We start from the raw sequence: 19,834 nt of genomic DNA on the forward strand, positions 1-19,834 counted from the left end.
CTGACGCCCCGTCGCGTCCAGTACCAGAAGCTGCGCCCGTGGTCACAGGCGTGCACCCTGACCTCGGTTTTCAGTTGGTGATTCCCGAGGCCCCGCGCAGTCAATGCTGGGGTGCGGACCGGGGACTGCCACCGCCAACAGTCTCCGCCCCGGTCTCTTCTGCTACGCCTGCTGCCAGACCCCTCCCCCGCCGTCGACGCTCGCCACGTCATTATTCAACGACGGTGCGGCGATTTGGGGGGGAGGAGTGTTATATCCTAGCCAGTAATGCCACCCGAGCCCGCTGCCAAAAGGTTGGCAGCATCAAAGTCCGGACGCCGTCCGCATAAGCAGCGCCAGCGAGACAGGAAATCGCCGCAAGTCTGCGCGCGTCACCGCTGGCTTCTGGGTTCTTAAGCGCTGGAGTCGCGAGCGCTAGGACAGTTCTGTATTCGCCGCTCAGTTGTATACTCGCCACCGAATTGTGTACTTGCTAGTCAGTTGTGTGTTCATCGCAGCAGAGTTGTTGTTTGTCGTCAGCCGACGCTGACCTAGCCGCTCCGACTCGAACTAGACACATTTCTGTAGACACGGAGTTCACTACTGTGTTGCTGTATCTTCGTTAATAAAGATAAGTACCGACTTTTATTTAATCAGTGTTTGGGTTTTCATCTTTCTGTTCACTGTTCCAGCGGACCGGTAGCCCGCTATTAAAAGTGTGGCGGTGACTTCGTAAGCCGTTTCTACAGCGAATTGCTTGTCGCTACGAACGCCGCCACAAAAGTTTTGTTGCAGGAGTCTTGTGCGAGTCGTTTACGAGATATCGTATTTTGAAAAGTTTCCACAACGACACTTGTTTTAAGCCTATCAGCATGCGTAAATGCTAGGTACGATGTTGTTGTTTGCTTAAAGTGTGCTTGTGCTTCCCTTAAGTGGATTGAAACTTGCTAGTCAATTATATGTGAAAGTCCCAGTAGCGCTTTCCATTTCTGCGTATTTGAGGTGCAAGTTTTTGTGTGATTGACCCTGTATAGACTAATAACAATATAGGGTTTATGACGCGTCTTTGGAGAACACCGGTTATAACTACTATTTTACTCGATGCTTCTCCGTTGATTACTACATACTTTGACCTTTCTGACAGGAAAGCACAAATCCAGTCGCACAAGTCATACTCCACAGACACTCAATTTGATTAGAAATCTCTTGCGAGGTGAAGAACGGTGTCAAAAGCCTTATGGATATCTAGGAATATGCAATCAATTTGAGATCCCTTGTCGATAGCACTCATTACTTCGTGCGAATAAAGAGCTAGTTGTGTTTCACAAAAATTATATTTTCTGGATCTATACTATGTTCCCCCCCCCCGTGAACCATGGACCTTGCCGTTGGTGGTGGGGAGGCTTGCGTGCCTCAGCGATACAGATAGCCGTACCGTAGGTGCAACCACAACGGAGGGGTATCTGTTGAGAGGCCAGACAAACATGTGGTTCCTGAAGAGGGGCAGCAGCCTTTTCAGTAGTTGCAAGGGCAACAGTCTGGATGATTGACTGATCTGGCCTTGTAACAATAACCAAAACGGCCTTGCTGTGCTGGTACTGCGAACGGCTGAAAGCAGGGGGAAACTACAGCCGTAATTTTTCCCGAGGGCATGCAGCTTTACTGTATGATTAAATGATGATGGCGTCCTCTTGGGTAAAATATTCCGGAGGTAAAACAGTCCCCAATCGGATCTCCGGGCGGGGACTACTCAGGAGGATGTCGTTATCAGGAGAAAGAAAACTGGCGCTCTACGGATCGGAGCGTGGAATTTCAGATCCCTTAATCGGGCAGGTAGGTTAGAAAATTTAAAAAGGGAAATGGATAGGTTAAAGTTAGATATAGTGGGAATTAGTGAAGTTCGGTGGTAGGAGGAACAAGACTTCTGGTCAGGTGACTACGGGGTTATAAACACAAAATCAAATAGGGGTAATGCAGGAGTAGGTTTAATAATGAATAGGAAAATAGGAATGCGGGTAAGCTACTACAAACAGCATAGTGAACGCATTATTGTGGCCAAGATAGATACGAAGCCCACACCTACTACAGTAGTACAAGTTTATATGCCAACTAGCTCTGCAGATGACGAAGAAATTGAAGAAATGTATGATGAGATAAAAGAAATTATTCAGATAGTGAAGGGAGACGAAAATTTAATAGTCATGGGTGACTGGAATTCGAGTGTAGGAAAAGGGAGAGAAGGAAACATAGTCGGTGAATATGGATTGGGGCTAAGAAATGAAAGAGGAAGCCGCCTGGTAGAATTTTGCACAGAGCACAACATAATCATAGCTAACATTTGGTTTAAGAATCATGAAAGAAGGTCGTATACATGGAAGAACCCTTGAGATACTAAAAGGTATCAAATAGATTATATAATGGTAAGACAGAGATTTAGGAACCAGGTTTTAAATTGTAAGACATTTCCAGGGGCGGATGTGGACTCTGACCACAATCTATTGGTTATGACCTGTAGATTAAAACTGAAGAAACTGCAAAAAGGTGGGAATTTAAGGAGATGGGACCTGGAAAAACTGAAAGAACCAGAGGTTGTACAGAGTTTCAGGGAGAGCATAAGGAAGCAATTGACAGGAATAGGGGAAAGAAATACAGTAGAAGAAGAATGGGTAGCTTTGAGGGATGAAATAGTGAAGGCAGCAGAGGATCAAGTAGGTAAAAAGACGAGGGCTAGTAGAAATCCTTGGGTAACAGAAGAAATATTGAATTTAGTTGATGAAAGGAGAAAATATAAAAATGCAGTAAATGAAGCAGGCAAAAAGGAATACAAACGTCTCAAATATGAGATCGACAGGAAGTGCAAAATGGCTAAGCAGGGATGGCTAGAGGAAAAATGTAAGGATGTAGAGGCTTATCTCACTAGGGGTAAGATAGATACTGCCTACAGGAAAATTAAAGACACCTTTGGAGATAAGAGAACGACTTGTATCAATATCAAGAGCTCAGATGGAAACCCAGTTCTAAGCAAAGAATGGAAAGCAGAAAGGTGGAAGGAGTATATAGAGGATCTATACAAGGGCGATGTACTTGAGGACAATATTATGGAAATGGAAGAGGATGTAGATGAAAATGAAATGGGAGATACGAGACTGTGTGAAGAGTTTGATAGAGCACTGAAAGACCTGAGTCGAAACAAGGCCCCCGGAGTAGACAACATTCCATTAGAACTACTGACGGCCTTGGGAGAGCCAGTCCTAACAAAACTCTACCATCTGGTGAGCAAGATGTATGAAACAGCCGAAATACCCTCAGACTTCAAGAAGAATATAATAATTCCAATCCCAAAGAAAGCAGGTGTTGACAGATGTGAAAATTACCGAACTATCAGTTTAATAAGTCACAGCTGCAAAATACTAACACGAATTCTTTACAGACGAATGGAAAAACTAGTAGTAGCCAACCTCGGGGAAGATCAGTTTGGATTCCGTAGAAACACTGGAACACGTGAGACAATACTGACCTTACGACTTATCTTAGAAGAAAGATTAAGGAAAGGCAAACCTACTTTTCTAGCATTTGCAGACTTAGAGAAAGCTTTTGACAATGTTGACTGTAATACTCTCTTTCAGATTCTGAAGGTGGCAGGGGTAAAATATTGGAACACGTGAGGCAATACTGACCCTACGACTTATCTTGGAAGCTAGATTAAGGAAAGGCAAACCTATGTTTCTAGCATTTGTAGACTTAGAGAAAGCTTTTGACAGTGTTGACTGGAATACTCTCTTTCAAATTCTAAAGATGGCAGGGGTAAAATACAGGGAGCGAAAGGCTATTTACAATTTGTACAGAAACCAAATTGCAGTTATAAGAGTTGAGGGGCATGAAAGGGAAGCAGTGGTTGGGAAGGGAGTGAGACAGGGTTGTAGCCTCTCCCCGATGTTATTCAATCTGTATATTGAGCAAGCAGTAAAGGAAACAAAAGAAAAATTCGGAGTAGGTATTAAAATCCATGGAGAAGAAATAAAAACGTTGAGGTTCACTGATGACATTGTAATTCTATCAGACAGCAAAGGACTTGGAAGAGCAGTTGAATGGAATGGACAGTGTCTTGAAAGGAGGATATAAGATGAACATCAACAAAAGCAAAACGAAGATAATGGAATGTAGTCGAATTAAGTCTTGTAATGCTGAGGGAATTAGATTAGGAAATGAGACACTTAAAGTAGTAAAGGAGTTTTGCTATTTAGGGAGTAAAATAACTGATGATGGTCGAAGTAGAGAGGATATAAAATGTAGACTGGCAATGGCAAAGAAAGCGTTTCTGAAGAAGAAAAATTTGTTAACATCGAGTATAGATGTGTCAGGAAGTCATTTCTGAAAGTATTTGTATGGAGTGTAGCCATGTATGGTAGTGAAACATGGACGATAAATAATTTGGACAAGAAGAGAATAGAAGCATTCGAAATGTGGTGCTACAGAAGAATGCTGAAGATTAGATGGGTAGATCACACAACTAATGAGGAAGTATTGAATAGGATTGGGGAGAAGAGAAGTTTGTGGCACAACTTGACCAGAAGACGGGATCGGTTGGTAGGACATGTTCTGAGGCATCAAGGGATCACCAATTTAGTATTGGAGGGCAGCGTGGAGGGGAAAAATAGTGGAGGGAGACCAAGAGATGTATACACTAAGCAGATTCAGAAGGATGTAGATTGCAGTAGGTACTGGGAGATGAAGAAGCTTGCACAGGATAGAGTAGCATGGAGAGCTGCATCAAACCAGTGTCAGGACTGAAGACGACAACAACAACAACAACATCAACATACTATGTTTCAATGGACAGTTACCATCGAGGTAATTCACAACGATCGACATTGTATATGTTCCAGTATCCTACTGAAAACAAGTCAGTCGTTTGGGTTTGATACTTCTGAATAGGGCCAAGATGGTGGACCTGTAAATTACTAGGATGTGACTGGTTCGGTTTAATGGCTGCCACCATTCCAAGAAAGAACTAGCATTGCGAGTGACGTCATACATAAGGGAGCATGTCTTCTTACGTGACGATGATGACGTCATATATAAGGGCTAGGTGGCTTGTGATCTCATGCATCTGCTTCTGATATTTAGCCATCTAGGACTTGTATTTTTCAATGTTATTCACGTGTAATGTGACCCAGAACCAAAATAGCCATAACTTTCGTTCTGGATGCAGCTAGATTAAAAATTGCACTCATGGATACAAAAGACACCATGTTCAAATTAATACTATCTGAACACATATTCGGAAGGGAAACAATCTAGCGTACTACGCTATTGGCCATTAAAATTGCTACACCACGAAGATGACTGCTACAGACGCGAAATTTAACGTACAGGAAGAAGATGCTGTGATATGCAAATGATTAGCTTTTCAGACCATTCACACAAGGTTGGCGCCGGTGGCGACACCTACAACGTGCTGACATGAGAGAAGTTTCCAGCCGATTTCTCATACACAAACAGCAGTTGACCGGCGTTGCCTGGTGAAACGTTGTGATGGCTCGTGTAAGGAGGAGAAATGCGTACCATCACGTTTTCGACTTTGATAATGGTCGGATTGTAGCCTATCGCGATTGCAGTTTATCGTATCGCGACATTGCTGCTCGCATTGGTTGAGATCCAATAACTGTTTGCAGAATATTCAATCGATGGGTTCAGGAGGGTAATACGGAACGCCGAGCTGGATCCCAACGGTCTCGTATCCCTAGCAGTCGAGATGACAGGAATCTTATCCGCATGGCTGTAACGGATCGTGCAGCCACGTCTCGATCCCTGAGTCAAAAGATGGGGACGTTTGCAAGACCACAACCATCTGCACGAACAGTTCGACGACGTTTGCAGCAGCATGGACTATCAGCTTCGAGACCATGGCTGCGGTTACCCTTGATGCTGCATCACAGACAGGAGCGCCTGCGATGGTGTACTCAACGACGAACCTGGGTGCACGAATGGCAAAACCTCATTTTTTCGGATGAATCCAGGTTCTGTTTACAGCATCATGATGGTCTCATCCGTGTTTAGCGACATCGCAGTGAACGCACATTGGAAGCGTGTATTCGTCATCGCCATACTGGCGTATCACCCGGCGTGATGGTATGGGGTGCCACTGGTTACACGTCTGTCACCTCTTGTTCGCATTGACGGCACTTTGAACAGTTGACGTTACATTTCAGTTGAGTTACGGCCCGTAGCTCTACCCTTCATTCGATCCCTGCGAAACACTACATTTCAGCAGGATAATGCACAACCGCATTTCAGGTCCTGTACGGGCCTTTCTGGATACAGAAAATGTTCGACTGCTGTCCTGGCCAGCACATTCTCCAGATCTCTCACCAATTGAAAACGTCCGATCAATGGTGGCCGAGCAACTGGCTCGTCACAGTGCGCCAGTCACTACTCTTGATGAACTGTGGTATCGTGTTGAAGCTGCATGGGCAGCTGTATCTGCACACGCCATCCAAGCTCTGTTTGACTCAATCCCCAGGCGTATCAAGGCAGTTATTACGGCCAGAGGTGATTGTTCTGGGTACTGATTTTTCAGGATCCATGCACCCAAATTGCGTGAAAATGTAATCACATGTCAGTTCTAGTATAATATATTTGTCCAATGAACACCCGTTTATCATCTGCATTTCTTCTTGGTGTAGCAATTTCAATGGCCAGTAGTGCAAAATGTTCAAACGGCTACCTCGAAATACGTTACCTTATTTACTGGTCTGGAGAACACTTCTTTACATTTCCGTTGACGTCGAAGCTATTCATTAAACTGTGAGCTCTGCGTGAGATGCGGCATCTATAGTTATATCGATGTGATATCATCTGGTCTGTTGTGATGGGATAATTTGAGTACCGCTGTCCTTGAAAATACCTCTACAAGTGAAAATCACATATAATCTTCTGCACTGTAAATAAATTTTCGCGCCACATACACATCGACAGAAACCTTGTTTTTGAATCCAAAAGGTTTCTTTCTGATGGGTCCACAGTGTGTATTTGATCGATGAACGACATATGCATCAATTCTTCTAAGTTTTTGCTGCTAATGAGAAACGCTGACTGAAATTTTGGCCTTTGTTCATTTGCAAATGAACGATAGTAATATACTCTAGGCTAATATCGATCGCGCGGATGAAGCTACTAAAACAGTTTTGATTTTAATATTATTTATTATAAATGAATGCTCACCTCTTATTAAGCTAATGAGAGTCATAAAGCACCAGCTTTCGCTAATTGCGTCCAATTGACACCGATTACAGACTAAAGTGAGTGAAATGTACCATCTATTGTTCATGTCTATTTTTTCCCAACATCTGAATGGAATGTCGCAACGATGATATGAGCTTTCAATGGACTTCTGAATGTTACACAAATAATGCAAAACACGCATCTGAATTGAAAGGTGGATTCTGTGTAACATTAATAAGAGTTGAAAGTTCACGTGATCCTCAAGGTCAGTATATTTATATTATATGGGTACTGGTTTCGAACCCTGCCCCTGCTTAAATTTTGAATAAATACTCATCAGCAATGGCGGCCAAAGACCAGCATAAGAAGATAACCTCGTACTACCAACGGCAGTGCGGAGGAGGGGACAGATGTTCAGGGCATTCTCTTCCCCTTGGGGAGGGAAACTGTCCCTAAAAGGAGGAAGAATCAGCAGTGATCAACAGTGTGAGGATGCAGAAGGCAACGAAAGCTACTGCGTTAAAGATACATAATGTTTATCCACAGGACATGTGGCCTGTAATTGAACAAAGCGTCATGATAATCTGTTCATTGGCAAAATATTTTGGAGCGGTCCCACATTCGGGTCTCCCGCGAGGTACTGCCATGGGAGCGATGTCCATGGGAATAAGATTACATAACCGAAGGCAGGGTAACGTTCTACGAGTCGGGGCATGGAATGTCAGAAGTTTCAACGTGATATGAAAGATAGAAAATATGAAAATGGAAATTGTAAGATTATATCTACCTATAGTAGTGGGGATCAGTAAAGTGAATGCAAAGACGACGAAGACTTCTGGTCAGATGAGTATAGGGTAATATCAACAGCAACAGAAAATGCTGTAGCAGGAGTAGGATTCGTTATGAATAGGAAGGCAGGGCAGAGAGTGAGTTACTGTGAACGCTTCGGTGATAAGGTTGTTCTCATCAGAATCGATAGCAAACCAACACCGACAGCAATAGTTCAGGTATACATGTGAACGTCGGTAGCAGAAGAGGAGGAGATAGAGGGAATATACGAGGATACTGCATGGGTAACTGAGTATGTTGATAAAAAAAACTAATAGTCGTGGGGGATTGGAATGCGGTGTAGGGTAAGGAGTAGAAGAAAGAGTTACGAGATAATAATTATGGACTTGATAGTAAGAGTGAGAGAGGAGAAAGACTAACTGAGTTCTGCCATAAATTTCAGCTAGTAGTAGCGAATAATCTGTTCAAAATCACAACAAGAGCAAGTATACTTGGGAAAGGCGGAGAGATGGAGGAAGATTCCAGTTACATTCTACCATGGTCGGGTAGAGATTTCAAAATCACATATCGAATTTTAATGCTTACTCAGGAGCAGGTACAGACTCAGAGCACAAGTAGGCCGACGTTTAAGAGACTAGTCGGGAAGAATCAGTGTGCAAAGAAGTGGGATACGGAAGTACTAAGGATTGAAGAGGTACGCTTGAAGTTCTCTAAGTTCTCTGAGGCTAAGAGATTTAGGAAAGTCAATACAACCATCCGTAACGTTAAGAATGTAACGGGAACTCCACTGTTAACCGTGGTGAAGAGAGTGGATAAGCGGAAAGAGTTAACTGAGAGCCTCTACGAGGGGGAGAACTTACCTGATGACGTAATACAAGAAGAAACAGGAGTTGACAAGGAAGAGATAGGGGTCTCGTATTAGAGACAGAATTTAAAAGACCTTTGGACAATTAATATCACATAAGGCATAAGGGATCGGTAAAATTCCATCAGAATTTCTAAAATCGTGCGGGAAGCGGCCACAAAACTACTATTCGCGTTGATGCGTATAATGTATGTGTCTGGCGATATACCCATATACCATCAGATTTTTAGAAAAACGTTATCTGCGCAATCCCAAAGGTAGCAAAAGTCGACAAGTGTCAAAACTATAGCACAATCAGCTGAATAGCTCTTTCATACAAGTCACTGTCAAGAGTAATATACATAAGAATGAAAAATCAAACTGAGGATGTGCTAGATGATGATTAGTTTGGTTTTAGGAAAAATAAGGGCACCAGAGAGGCAATTCTGAAGCTGGTTGATGATGGTTACAAGACTGTACAAAAATCAAGAGAGGACGCTTTGTCGACCTGGGAAAAGCGTTCGACAATGTCAAATGGTGCAAGATGTTCGAAATTCTTAGAAAAATAAAGGAAAAGTATGTATAATATCCAATAACGAACATTAAGACTAGAAGACAAAAGCAAAGTGCTCATATTAAAATCTGTTTAAAACAGAGATGTACTATTCCACACCTACTGTTCAATCTACAGATGGAAGAATTAATGACGGAAATGAATGGAAGGTTCAAGAGTGGGATAAAAATGCAAGGTAAAAGGATATAAATGCTAAGAATCGCTGATAACATAGCTATCCTCAATGAAATTGAAGAAGAATTACAGTATCTGTTGCCGAGCGGTCTCAGGCGCTGCAGTCATGAAGTGTGCGGCTGGTCCTGTCGGAGGTTCGAGTTCTCCTTCGGGCATGGGTGTGTGTGTTTGTCCTTAGGATAATTTAGGTTAAGTAGTGTGTAAGCTTAGGGACTGATGACCTTAGCAGTTAAGTCCCATAAGATTTCACACACATTTGAACATTTTTTTACAGTATCTGTTGTATGGAATGAACAGTGTAATGAGTTCAGAATATGGATTGAGAGTAAATCGAAGAAAGACGAAAGTAATGAGGAGTAGCGGAAATGAGAACAGCAAAAAACTTGACGTAAGAATTGGGGACCCCGAAGTAGGCGAAGTAACGGAGTTCTCCCACCAAGGCAGCAAAATGACCGGCGATGGGCGGAGAAAGGCGAACATGAAAAGCAGGCTAGTGCAGGTAAAGAGAGCATTCCTGACCAAGAATAGTCTACTAGTATCATACGTAGGTCCTAATTTGAGGAAGAAGTTTCTAAGAATGTACGTTTGGAGCACAGCATCGTATGGCAGTGAAACGCGGAGTGTGGGAAAACCATTACTGAGCAGAATCGAAGCTTTCGGGATGCAGTGCTACATAAGAATATTGAAATTAACGAGAATGAGATTTTCACTCGGCAGCGGAGTGTGCGCTGATATGAAACTTCTTGGCAGATTAAAACTGCGTGCCGTAGTGAGACTCGAACTCCGACCTTTGCCTTTTGGGGGAAAGTGCTCTACCAACTGAGCTACCCAAGCACGACTCACGACCCGCCCTCACAGCTTGAGTTCTGCCAGTACTTCGTCTCCTACCTTCCAAACTTCACAGAAGCTCTTCTGCCAACCTTGCAGAACTAGCACTACTGCAAGAAAGGATATTGCGGAGACATCCCCCAGGCTGAGGCTAAGCCATGTCTCTGCAATATCCTTTCTTCCAGGAGTTCAGATTCTGCAAGGTTCGCAGAAGAGCTTCTGTGAAGTTTGGAAGGTAGGAGACGAGGTACTGGCGGAATTAAATCTGTGAGAAGGGGTCGTGAGTCGTGCTTGGGTAGTTCAGTTGGTAGAGCACTTGACCGCAAAAGGCAAAGTTCCCGAGTTCGAGTCTCGGTTCGACACACAGTTTTAATCTGCCAGGAAGTTTCATATTGAAAATTAGGTTGACTCTTATGGTAAGAAATGACGAGCTTCTCCGCAGAATCGGCGAGGAAATAAATATATGATAAACACTGATAATAAGAAGGCACAGGATGATAGGACATCTACTAAGACATCGTGGAATAACCTTTATGGTGCTAGACGGAGCTGTAGGCAGTCAAACCTGAAGAGGAAGACAGAGATTGGAATACATACAATAGATAATTGAGGACATATGTCACAAGCACTGCTCTGAGATGAAAAGGTTATCGCACGAGAGGAATTCGTGGCGGGCCGCATCAAACCAGTTACAAGACTGATAACTCAAAAAAAAAAGAAAAAAAAATTGCCTGATTGAAATGTTATTGTCAAAATAAGCAATGCTTTTATTGACGTACACAAGAATAAATTCTTTACCGGATACAAGAGCTTTACAGAAGGACGCCGTATCCTTTCCACTGATCGCCGTTCTTCCTCTTGAAGTCGCCCTGGGGGTCGTACATACTCAGGACTTGCTGCCACTCATTCGACCTGTTGTTGGACAGGTACGCCATGAAACTGTACACCTTCCGCTCGTCTTCCGTACAGCTGTTGCAGCCTTTCTCCAAGAGCCGCCATATGGTATCTGTCGAAAGTAAATTGGTGTGATAAAGCATTACCGATAGATAAAAATGTAGTTTTTCATCATTTTTTATCTGCCACAATTGTGTTTGTACACGAGTATTAATTATGACTACATGTAAGGGGAAACAGACGGGAAAAAATAAGTAAACTGTTTATTATTTCAAAGGTAATCGCAATAAATGTAAATACACTCAGCCCACTGTGAGATCTGACAGTGAATGCCTTCATGGAAAAGTGCGGTTACCTGCGGAAGCATGATTGTACCCAGATGTGCGCCTACACGTCCGAAGAAAAACGACGGCCCCGAATGTCTTTCTTTAGGGCTCCAAAAATATGGAAATCGCTTGGGGAGACTGTATGGGGGAACTGTAAGAGCTTCCCAGCGGAAATTTTTCAGCGTACTCGAAATAACCTTGGCAACACATGGGCCCATCGATTTACTTCGGAAGAAGAGGTGTATGCCTCGGTACAATCATGGTTCCGTAGGCTTCTGCAAACGTTTTTCCGTGATGGCACTGAGCGACTTTTGTTACAATGGGATAAATGTATGAACAGTTGTGGCGATTACTTTTGAAATAATGAGCAGCTGACGCACTTTTTTCCATCTGTCTCGTTTGCATTTGACTGCCCCTCGTAGACTGCAACAGCAGCCACAACAGGGCCCCAACAAATTTTCTACGCGCTTCCATCCGAGATAGCGTTATTATTTCGTTACGTTAGTGTATCCACTTGTCTTGTGCCCTGAAATGCAACTTTATCTAAACTGATCCCATATAGAGAGTTTAGTCATCCATTTGTAATATGAGTAACCAGATATTCACGAAATTAATGTAGGTTAATTGTAAATACTTGCTTCAGAAATAAATTGAATGTCACTGTGGTATGTATTGTATGCGTGTCGAAAACATTGCGTCTGGAGACAACGACAATCAACACTTGCCGGGGAGTGGACATAAACAACATTTTTGTTCTCGGCGTTACTTAAAATACTCTTATTATTCTTAGCAACACAAACAAATGTTCGTATTAGTGATGGATAGTCTTTAATTCAGGAACACTGATAAACACTGAAACAAACTTGGTTCAGCTAAGTTACCAAACTACTTGTGCGCGTGTGTCGACCAGTCTGGGGCGGCGGCAAAAGACAGCAAAAGGAAAGCTGCAGTTTTAAGTTTTCCGCTTAAGAAATCATTCGCGCAAAACCATCGTTGTTTTCTGTCGTACAGACTCCTGCGCAGAGGACAAAAAAATTGATATCCGTGGCGTAGAGAACAAATTCAAAGAGTTGAAAACAAAGAAGTCAACGGGTCCAGATGGAATACAAGTTTGGTTTTACAGAGCACTGGGTCCTTACTTAGCCCGCGTTCATTGAGAATCTCTCGCGCACAGTGAAGTCCAAATCGAATCGTCGCTCGTGACTCCTGTATACAGCGTGGTCCATTGATCGTGACCGGGCGAAATATCTCACGAAATAAGCGTCAAACGAAAAAACTACAAAGAAGGAAACTTGTCTAGCTTGAAGGGGGAAACCAGATGGCGCTATGGTTGGCGCGCTAGATGGCGCTGCCATAGGTCAAACGGATATCAACTGCGTTTTTTTAAATAGGAACCCCCACTTTTTATTACATATTCGTGTAGTACGTAAAAGAATATGAATGTTTTAGTTGGATCAAATTTTTCGCTTTGTGATAGATGGCGATGTAATAGTCACAAACGTATAAGTACGTGGTACCACGTAACATTCCGCCAGTGCGGACGGTGTTCGTGATACATTACCCGTGCTAAAATGGACCGTTTACCAATTGCGGAAAAGGTCGATATCGTGTTGTGATCAAAATGCCCAACGGGCGTGTGCTATGTATGCTGCTCGGTATCCTGGACGACATCATCCTAGTGTCCGGACCGTTCGCCAGATGGTTACGTTATTTAAGGAAACAGGAAGTATTCAGCCACATGTGAAATGTCAACCACGACCTGCAACAAATGATGATGCCCAAGTAGGTGTTTTAGCTACTGTCGCGGCTAATCAGCACATCAGTAGCAGACAAATTGCGTGAGAATCGGGAATGTCAAATAAAGTCGGTGTTGAGAATGCTACATCAACATCGATTGCACCCGTACCATATTTCTGTGCACCAGGAATTGCATGGCGACGAGTTTGAACGTCGTGTACAGTTCGGCCACTGGACACAAGAGAAATTACGGGACGATGGCAGATTTTTTGCACGCGTTCTATTTAGCGACGAAGTGTCATTCACCAACAGCGGTAACGTAAACCGGCTAAATATGCACTATTGGGCAACGGAAAATCCACAATGGCTGCTACTAGTGGAACATCAGCGACCTTGGCGGGTTGATGTATGGTGCGGCATTATGGGAGGAAGGATAATTGGCCCCCATTTTATCGATGGTAGTCTAAATGGTGCAATGTATTCTGATTTCCTACGTAATGTTCTACCGATGTTACTACAAGTTGTTTCACTGCATGAGAGAATGGCGATGTACTTCCAACGTGATGAATGTCCGGCACATAGCTCGCGTGCGGTTGCAGCGGTATTGAATAGCGTATTTCATGGCGGGTGGATTGGTCTTCGAAGCACCATACCATGGCCCGCACGTTCACCAGACCTGACATCCCCGGATTTCTTTCTGTGAGGAAAGTTGAAAGATATTTGTTTTCGTGCTCCACCTACTGTTACCAGCTATTCGTCTAAAACTGTGAGCCATATGTTTGTGACTATTACAGCGCTATCTATCACAAAGCGAAAAATGTGGTCCAACTAAGACATTCATATTTCTTTACGTACTCCACGAGTAAGTAATAAAAAATGGGGGTTCCTATTTAAGAAAAAAACGCAATTGATATCCGTTTGACCTATGGCAGCGACATCTAGCGCACCAACCACAGCGCCATCTGGTTTCCCCCTTCAAGCCAGACGAGTCTCGTTCTTTGCAGGTTTTTCGTTTGATGCTTATTTCGTGAGATATTTGGCCGGTCACTATCAATGGACCACCCTATATAAGAAGGGTAAAAGAACTGTCACACGTAGTTACAGTCAATATCCTCAATATCGGTTTGCTGCAGAATTCTTGAACGCATTTTGATTTCGGATATAATAAATTTCCTTGAGACGGAAAAGCTTCCGCCAACAAAACATCAAGAAGCTAGAGAGCATCGCTCGTGTGAAACTCAGTTGGCACTTTTCTCACATGACATCCGATCTTCAAACAATGGATGAAGGGCAAGAGGGAACTCTCACATTCTTAGATTTCCGGAAGTCATTTGACACTGTGACCAACTGCAGATGGCTGATGAAGGTCCGAGCATACATTTCAGCTTCCCAGATATGTGAGTGGTTAAAAGATGTTTTTACGTTAGAACCCAGTAAGTGGTCCTCGACGGCGAGTTTCCATCAGAGACGAAGGTTTCGTCAGGAGAGCACGACGGATGTATTACAGGTGTGCTTTTATTCTCTGTATCAGTAAATGACCCGACGGATGTGGCGATCAGCAATTCATGGCTGTTTGCTAATGTCGTCGTTAATCGGCTGTAGAATTATGTAAGATGGCTTAGATTAAATTTGTAGTTGCTGTGGTGAATGGCAGGTGGCTCTAAATCTAGGAAAAGTCATGCGATACCTTCTAATATTTTATCGGAATCCTTTGTCCGCCCCCGGTAGCTGGGTGGTCAGCGTGACAGAATGTTACTCCTAAGGGGCCGGTTTCGATTCCCGGCTGGGTCGGAGATTTTCTCCGCTCAGAGACTGGGTGTAGTGTTGTCCTAATCATCATCATTTCATCCCCATCGACGCGCAAGTCGCCGAAGTGGCGTCAAATCGAAAGACTTGCACCTCCCTACGGGAGGCCCTAGTCACATGACCTTTTTTTTTTATCGGAATCCTTTTGCCCGGTCTAGTGCAACAACTCGACGTGGTAAGGATTTAAAATACTGAGCCACTCTGTCTCTGTAGCCGCTAACAATTGCGATAGTGTTGCCGGTGCAAGATTTTATGCATGATCTGACATCTCGGTTATATTCCATAAATGTTCGATGGTTTTTTTTTTGTTTTTTTTGTTTTTTTTTTTACTATGGGACTTAACGACCATGGTCATCAGTCCCCTAGAACTTAGAACTACTTAAACCTAACTAACCTAAGAACATCACACAACACCCAGTCATCACGAGGCAGAGAAAATCCCTGACCCCGCCGGGAATCGAACCCGGGCACGGATGGGTTTCATGTCGGGCGATCTAGGTGGCGAAATCATTCGCTCGAATTGCCCAGAATGTTTTTAAAACCAATGGCGAAGAGTTGTGACTCTGTGACACGGCGCATCGCCGTCCATACAAATTCCATCGTTGTTTGGGAACATGACGTCCATGAATGACGGCAATCGGTCTTCCAATAGCCGAACATAACGATTTAGAGCCAATGATCGGTTCAGCTGGACCAGAGAACCCTGTCCATTCAATTAATCACAGCCCACACCATTGTGGAACCACCACCAGATTGCATAGTGACCCTGTGGAGTCTGCGCCATACTCTAACCCTACCATCAGCTTTTACCAACTGAAATCGGGACTCATCCAACCAGACCACGATTTTCCCGTCGTCTAGGGTCCAACCGATACGGTCACGAGCCCAGGAGAGGCGCTGTGAAGGTGCTGTCGTGCTTTTAGCAAAGACTCTTGTGTCAGTCATCTGCTGCCGCAGCCCATTTCCAAATTTCACGGGGCTACCCTAACTGATACGTTCGCCGTACGTCCCTTTTGCTTTCTGTGGTTATTTCAAGCAATGTTGCTCGTCTGTTAACACTGACAACTCTACGTAAACGCCGCTGCTCCTATTCTCCTCACACGCTTGGCACAGTGTGTCTCGGAATATTGAATTCCCTAACGATTTCCGAAATGGAACATCCCATGCATCTAGTTCCAACTACCATTCCTTTTTCGAAGTCTGTTAATTCCCGTTGTGCAGCCACAAACACGTCAGGAACCTTTACACATGAATCACCTGAGTATAGATGACATCTCAGCCAATGCACTGCCCTTTTATACCCTGCGTACATGATACTACTGCCACATGTATATGTGAACATCGCTATCACCTCCGCGTATTACGCTGACGTGGAAGACATAAGTGTGACTCAAAATTAATTATATAGTTTGTGATCCAATCAGAGTACCTCACACTACGTGGTTTAGTGTGATGAGTAATGCTTTGTACATCGTTCCATTTTCTTTTAGAAGTGATTCTCCACGCAATTTTTTCGTCAGGATGGTGAAGTGAGTAACTGTGGTGTAATTTGTTTTACTGTCTTTATTTGATTCCTGACAGTAAATACATGCGATGAACTGTGTGAATTCCTTGCACTGCGTGCTCTACAACTACACGCACGTTCATGGCAATCTCAGAGCGGATCTAAAGTGATATTCAAGGTACTCAGATTTAAACCAACAAAATTGATTTTATAAGCTACCTAGAGTGAAGGAAGTTTCTAACGCCAGTGTTGACAAAAGTCTATGAGGGTGCCTAATTACCATCACAGAGGTTTAACGAAGAACAGGTATGTCAATCTGTATGTTCACTCCATAAATATTTCCCCGGCGCATGGATCTACGTGTCGAACAATACTAAAATTGGTGTCGCTGAAGATGAAGTTGAACCTCTTCAGAAACGTCTGCACAGTGATCAGTTTGGTATTCGCAAAGCGGACATCTATGGCCATTGGTAGAGCCGACTGAGACGAGCATAAGAGAAGAATTAATGTGTAAAGGTTTTGTTAAAGAATTTTTTTCTAGCAACTAGCAGCTCCTTTAAATAAAACGAGAAATAAGAACTTCGAATGCATTGATCTGCACTGTGATTAGAACTGACAACTCACACCGTCCTCGTACATTTGAAGAACGACTGAACTAACGAGAATCTGCTGTGATTCTTTCCGGTATGGAAGGGGGCTGTTAACGCCGGTATTGCGGAATTTCAGCAGAGGTATGGCAAAGTTAGTGACATTAGTTTCCGCCTTTGCAAATTATAGCACATAAAATACTGAGGTATGCAAACTTGCATGACAATTACGATTTGCTCAAAATACTAACAAATAAAGTGCTAACATTGACAGTTTGCAATGAAAGTTCATTTCAGTGGAATGAAAGGTAACTGGAAATCAACTTGCTCCACCCGTCACTAAACAGTAAGAGATCAAACGCTTTGCACATCGAAATCAAATCGACTACGTGCAGTCTTGTGGCACATACAGTTAGAATTTCACTACTACCACGAGAATGCAGAAGTATGTTGGTGAGGATGGAAGCATTAAGAAACACAGTTAACTAATCATCCAATGCCACACAGTAATCAATTCATTTGAGGATTCGGAGGAGAAGCAACTGAAAATTATGTTCATTAACAAGGAATCCGGCGTGCAGATGTGGGCAATATGCAATTCTGTATCTTCATGAGTTTTTCACATTGAGATCTATACAGACAAGGTGTCTCAAGCCTTTTGGGTCAAATTGAAACAGTAATAGTGGGTCCACAAGCGATTACATAGAGATTGGGAACCAAAGGTCGGAAATACATATTTATTGTGTTATGGGCATATACAGTGCAGACCGCATAACAACAACGTAGCTCATAGTTATTGCTCAAAGTAACCACCGCCAATCTCCTTGCCTGCAAGGCAATGGCGCAAGGAGTTATGCTGTACTGTCTCAAAAATCATTGGTCTCTATTGCACCAGGAGACAGTCAGATTGGGCCCTAGCCCATGAAACGCACACTTCCAACGATACAGTGGATACTGGTCAATCTGGTATTACACCACTATCGCAAATAACGTGTGCAAGTACTTGTATCAACGAATTTTGAGCCCCACGTTCGTTTCTGTCAATGGATTATCCACCGTAGTGCTGTAGTACCGAACTTCGTGCAGTATGTATTGTCCACGGATGAGGCCTCATTCAGCCATGATGGTTGTTTCAACAGCCGTGCCAGCCGTGTCCGGAGTGAAGACAATCCCCACGTCACCCACATAGGTGGCCACCAGAGACAATTTTTCTGTCAATGTATGGAGGACATTGTCCAAGATCACATAATAGACCCTAATTTACTGCCTCCTCTTTGATTGGTCGATATTACCTGGTGTTCCTACGTAAAGTGCTGCCACAGTCCTTGGACACTGTACCCCTTGTTGCCTGCGAAAGGATGTGGTTTCAACACAATAGTGCACCAACCCTTTCCTATGTTAATGTCAGCGAGCACCTGAACAACAAGTACCGTCATCATTGGATTAGAAGAGGAAGTCCTGTCTCGTAGCCAGCGAGATTACCGGATCTCACGCCTCTGGACATTTTCCTGTAGGGTTATGTCAAAGTTTTCTTATATGAAATCGCCGTAGTAACGAAAGAAGACCTGCTTGCTTGGGCCCAAGCTGCCTGTCTTCTGGTACAACAGACACCACGGATCTTTGGGAGAGTGCGACAGAACTTCATGCAGCATTGCCATGCATACATTGACGCTGGCGGTCGAACAGCTACTATGATCTATGTTGTCGTTATGCTGTGTACACTGTGTACGTCTGTAGCACAATAAACATGCATTTCTGACCATTGGCTCCCTATTTCAGGTTAATCGGTAGAGCACCCACTATCATGCACTGTAACTAGCCTCTCCACTGGTTTTGTATTGTTGCCCACTTGTTTGGTCCCGAAATGAGGTAAAGAATCCAAATCCGTATCTCTGATGGTTCCTTCAAAGTGACGACCGACAGTCTCAGTGCATGCATGGCAATGGCACATGAAGTTCTGTCGTACTCTCTCAAAGATCCTTGCAGGAGACAGACAGCTTGGACTGTAGCCCACAAAATGCATACTTTGAAGGATTCAGTATGGAGACTACTGATGGAACTGGTATATACCTCCGTCGTAAATAATGTGTGCACGCGCTGAGGCCAACGGATTTTGAGCTGCGTGTTCAATTCTGTCAATGGATCATCCACCGCAGTGCTGTACTGTCGAACTTAGTACAGTTTGTGTTGTCTTAAACAGAAAATGTTTCAGTGCTTTCCTGAATAATATAGTTGCAGGAAGGCATTTTCAGATGTTTATCTGGCTTCAAATGTATGTCTGATCCGCTATTACTATTCGTTTCACCTCGTTTATGTAACTTTGTTTATACTATAGCATTTTATTGTGTGAACCACGATATTATGTTACTCAAATTACAATTCTATGGTATAAATGAAATAGCATACGAGTGGTTTAAGTCATACCTACTGAACAGGAAGCAAAAAGTTTCCTCATGTGGGTCAAGTGATTTAAGTAAGTTTGCCACTTCATCTAACTGGGGTGAAATTACACTGTGTTCCACAGGGTTCAAACATGGGTCCCCTTCTGTTCTTCATATATGTGAATGA

General features: G+C 43.4%; 1 protein-coding gene across 3 annotated transcripts in view; it reads right to left on the reverse strand.

The window, feature by feature from the left end:
• The window catches only part of LOC124615825 (ejaculatory bulb-specific protein 3-like), an 89,239-nt gene that overhangs the window by 54,315 nt on the left and 15,090 nt on the right, over positions 1-19,834 (reverse strand). Inside the window, exon 2 of one of the 3 annotated variants that reach the window (XM_047143966.1) lies at positions 11,211-11,418. The exons of 1 other annotated variant lie outside the window; for it this stretch is intronic. In XM_047143966.1, coding sequence (XP_046999922.1) covers positions 11,225-11,418 — 194 coding nt within the window. In that variant the 3' untranslated portion in view covers positions 11,211-11,224. Of the gene's footprint in view, positions 1-11,147; positions 11,419-19,834 lie in introns of those variants that run through there. One more of the 3 variants, XM_047143965.1, reaches the window with a different exon arrangement.

This window comes from Schistocerca americana, chromosome 5 (assembly GCF_021461395.2).
Source record: "Schistocerca americana isolate TAMUIC-IGC-003095 chromosome 5, iqSchAmer2.1, whole genome shotgun sequence".
Classification (NCBI taxonomy): Eukaryota; Metazoa; Arthropoda; class Insecta; order Orthoptera; family Acrididae; genus Schistocerca; species Schistocerca americana.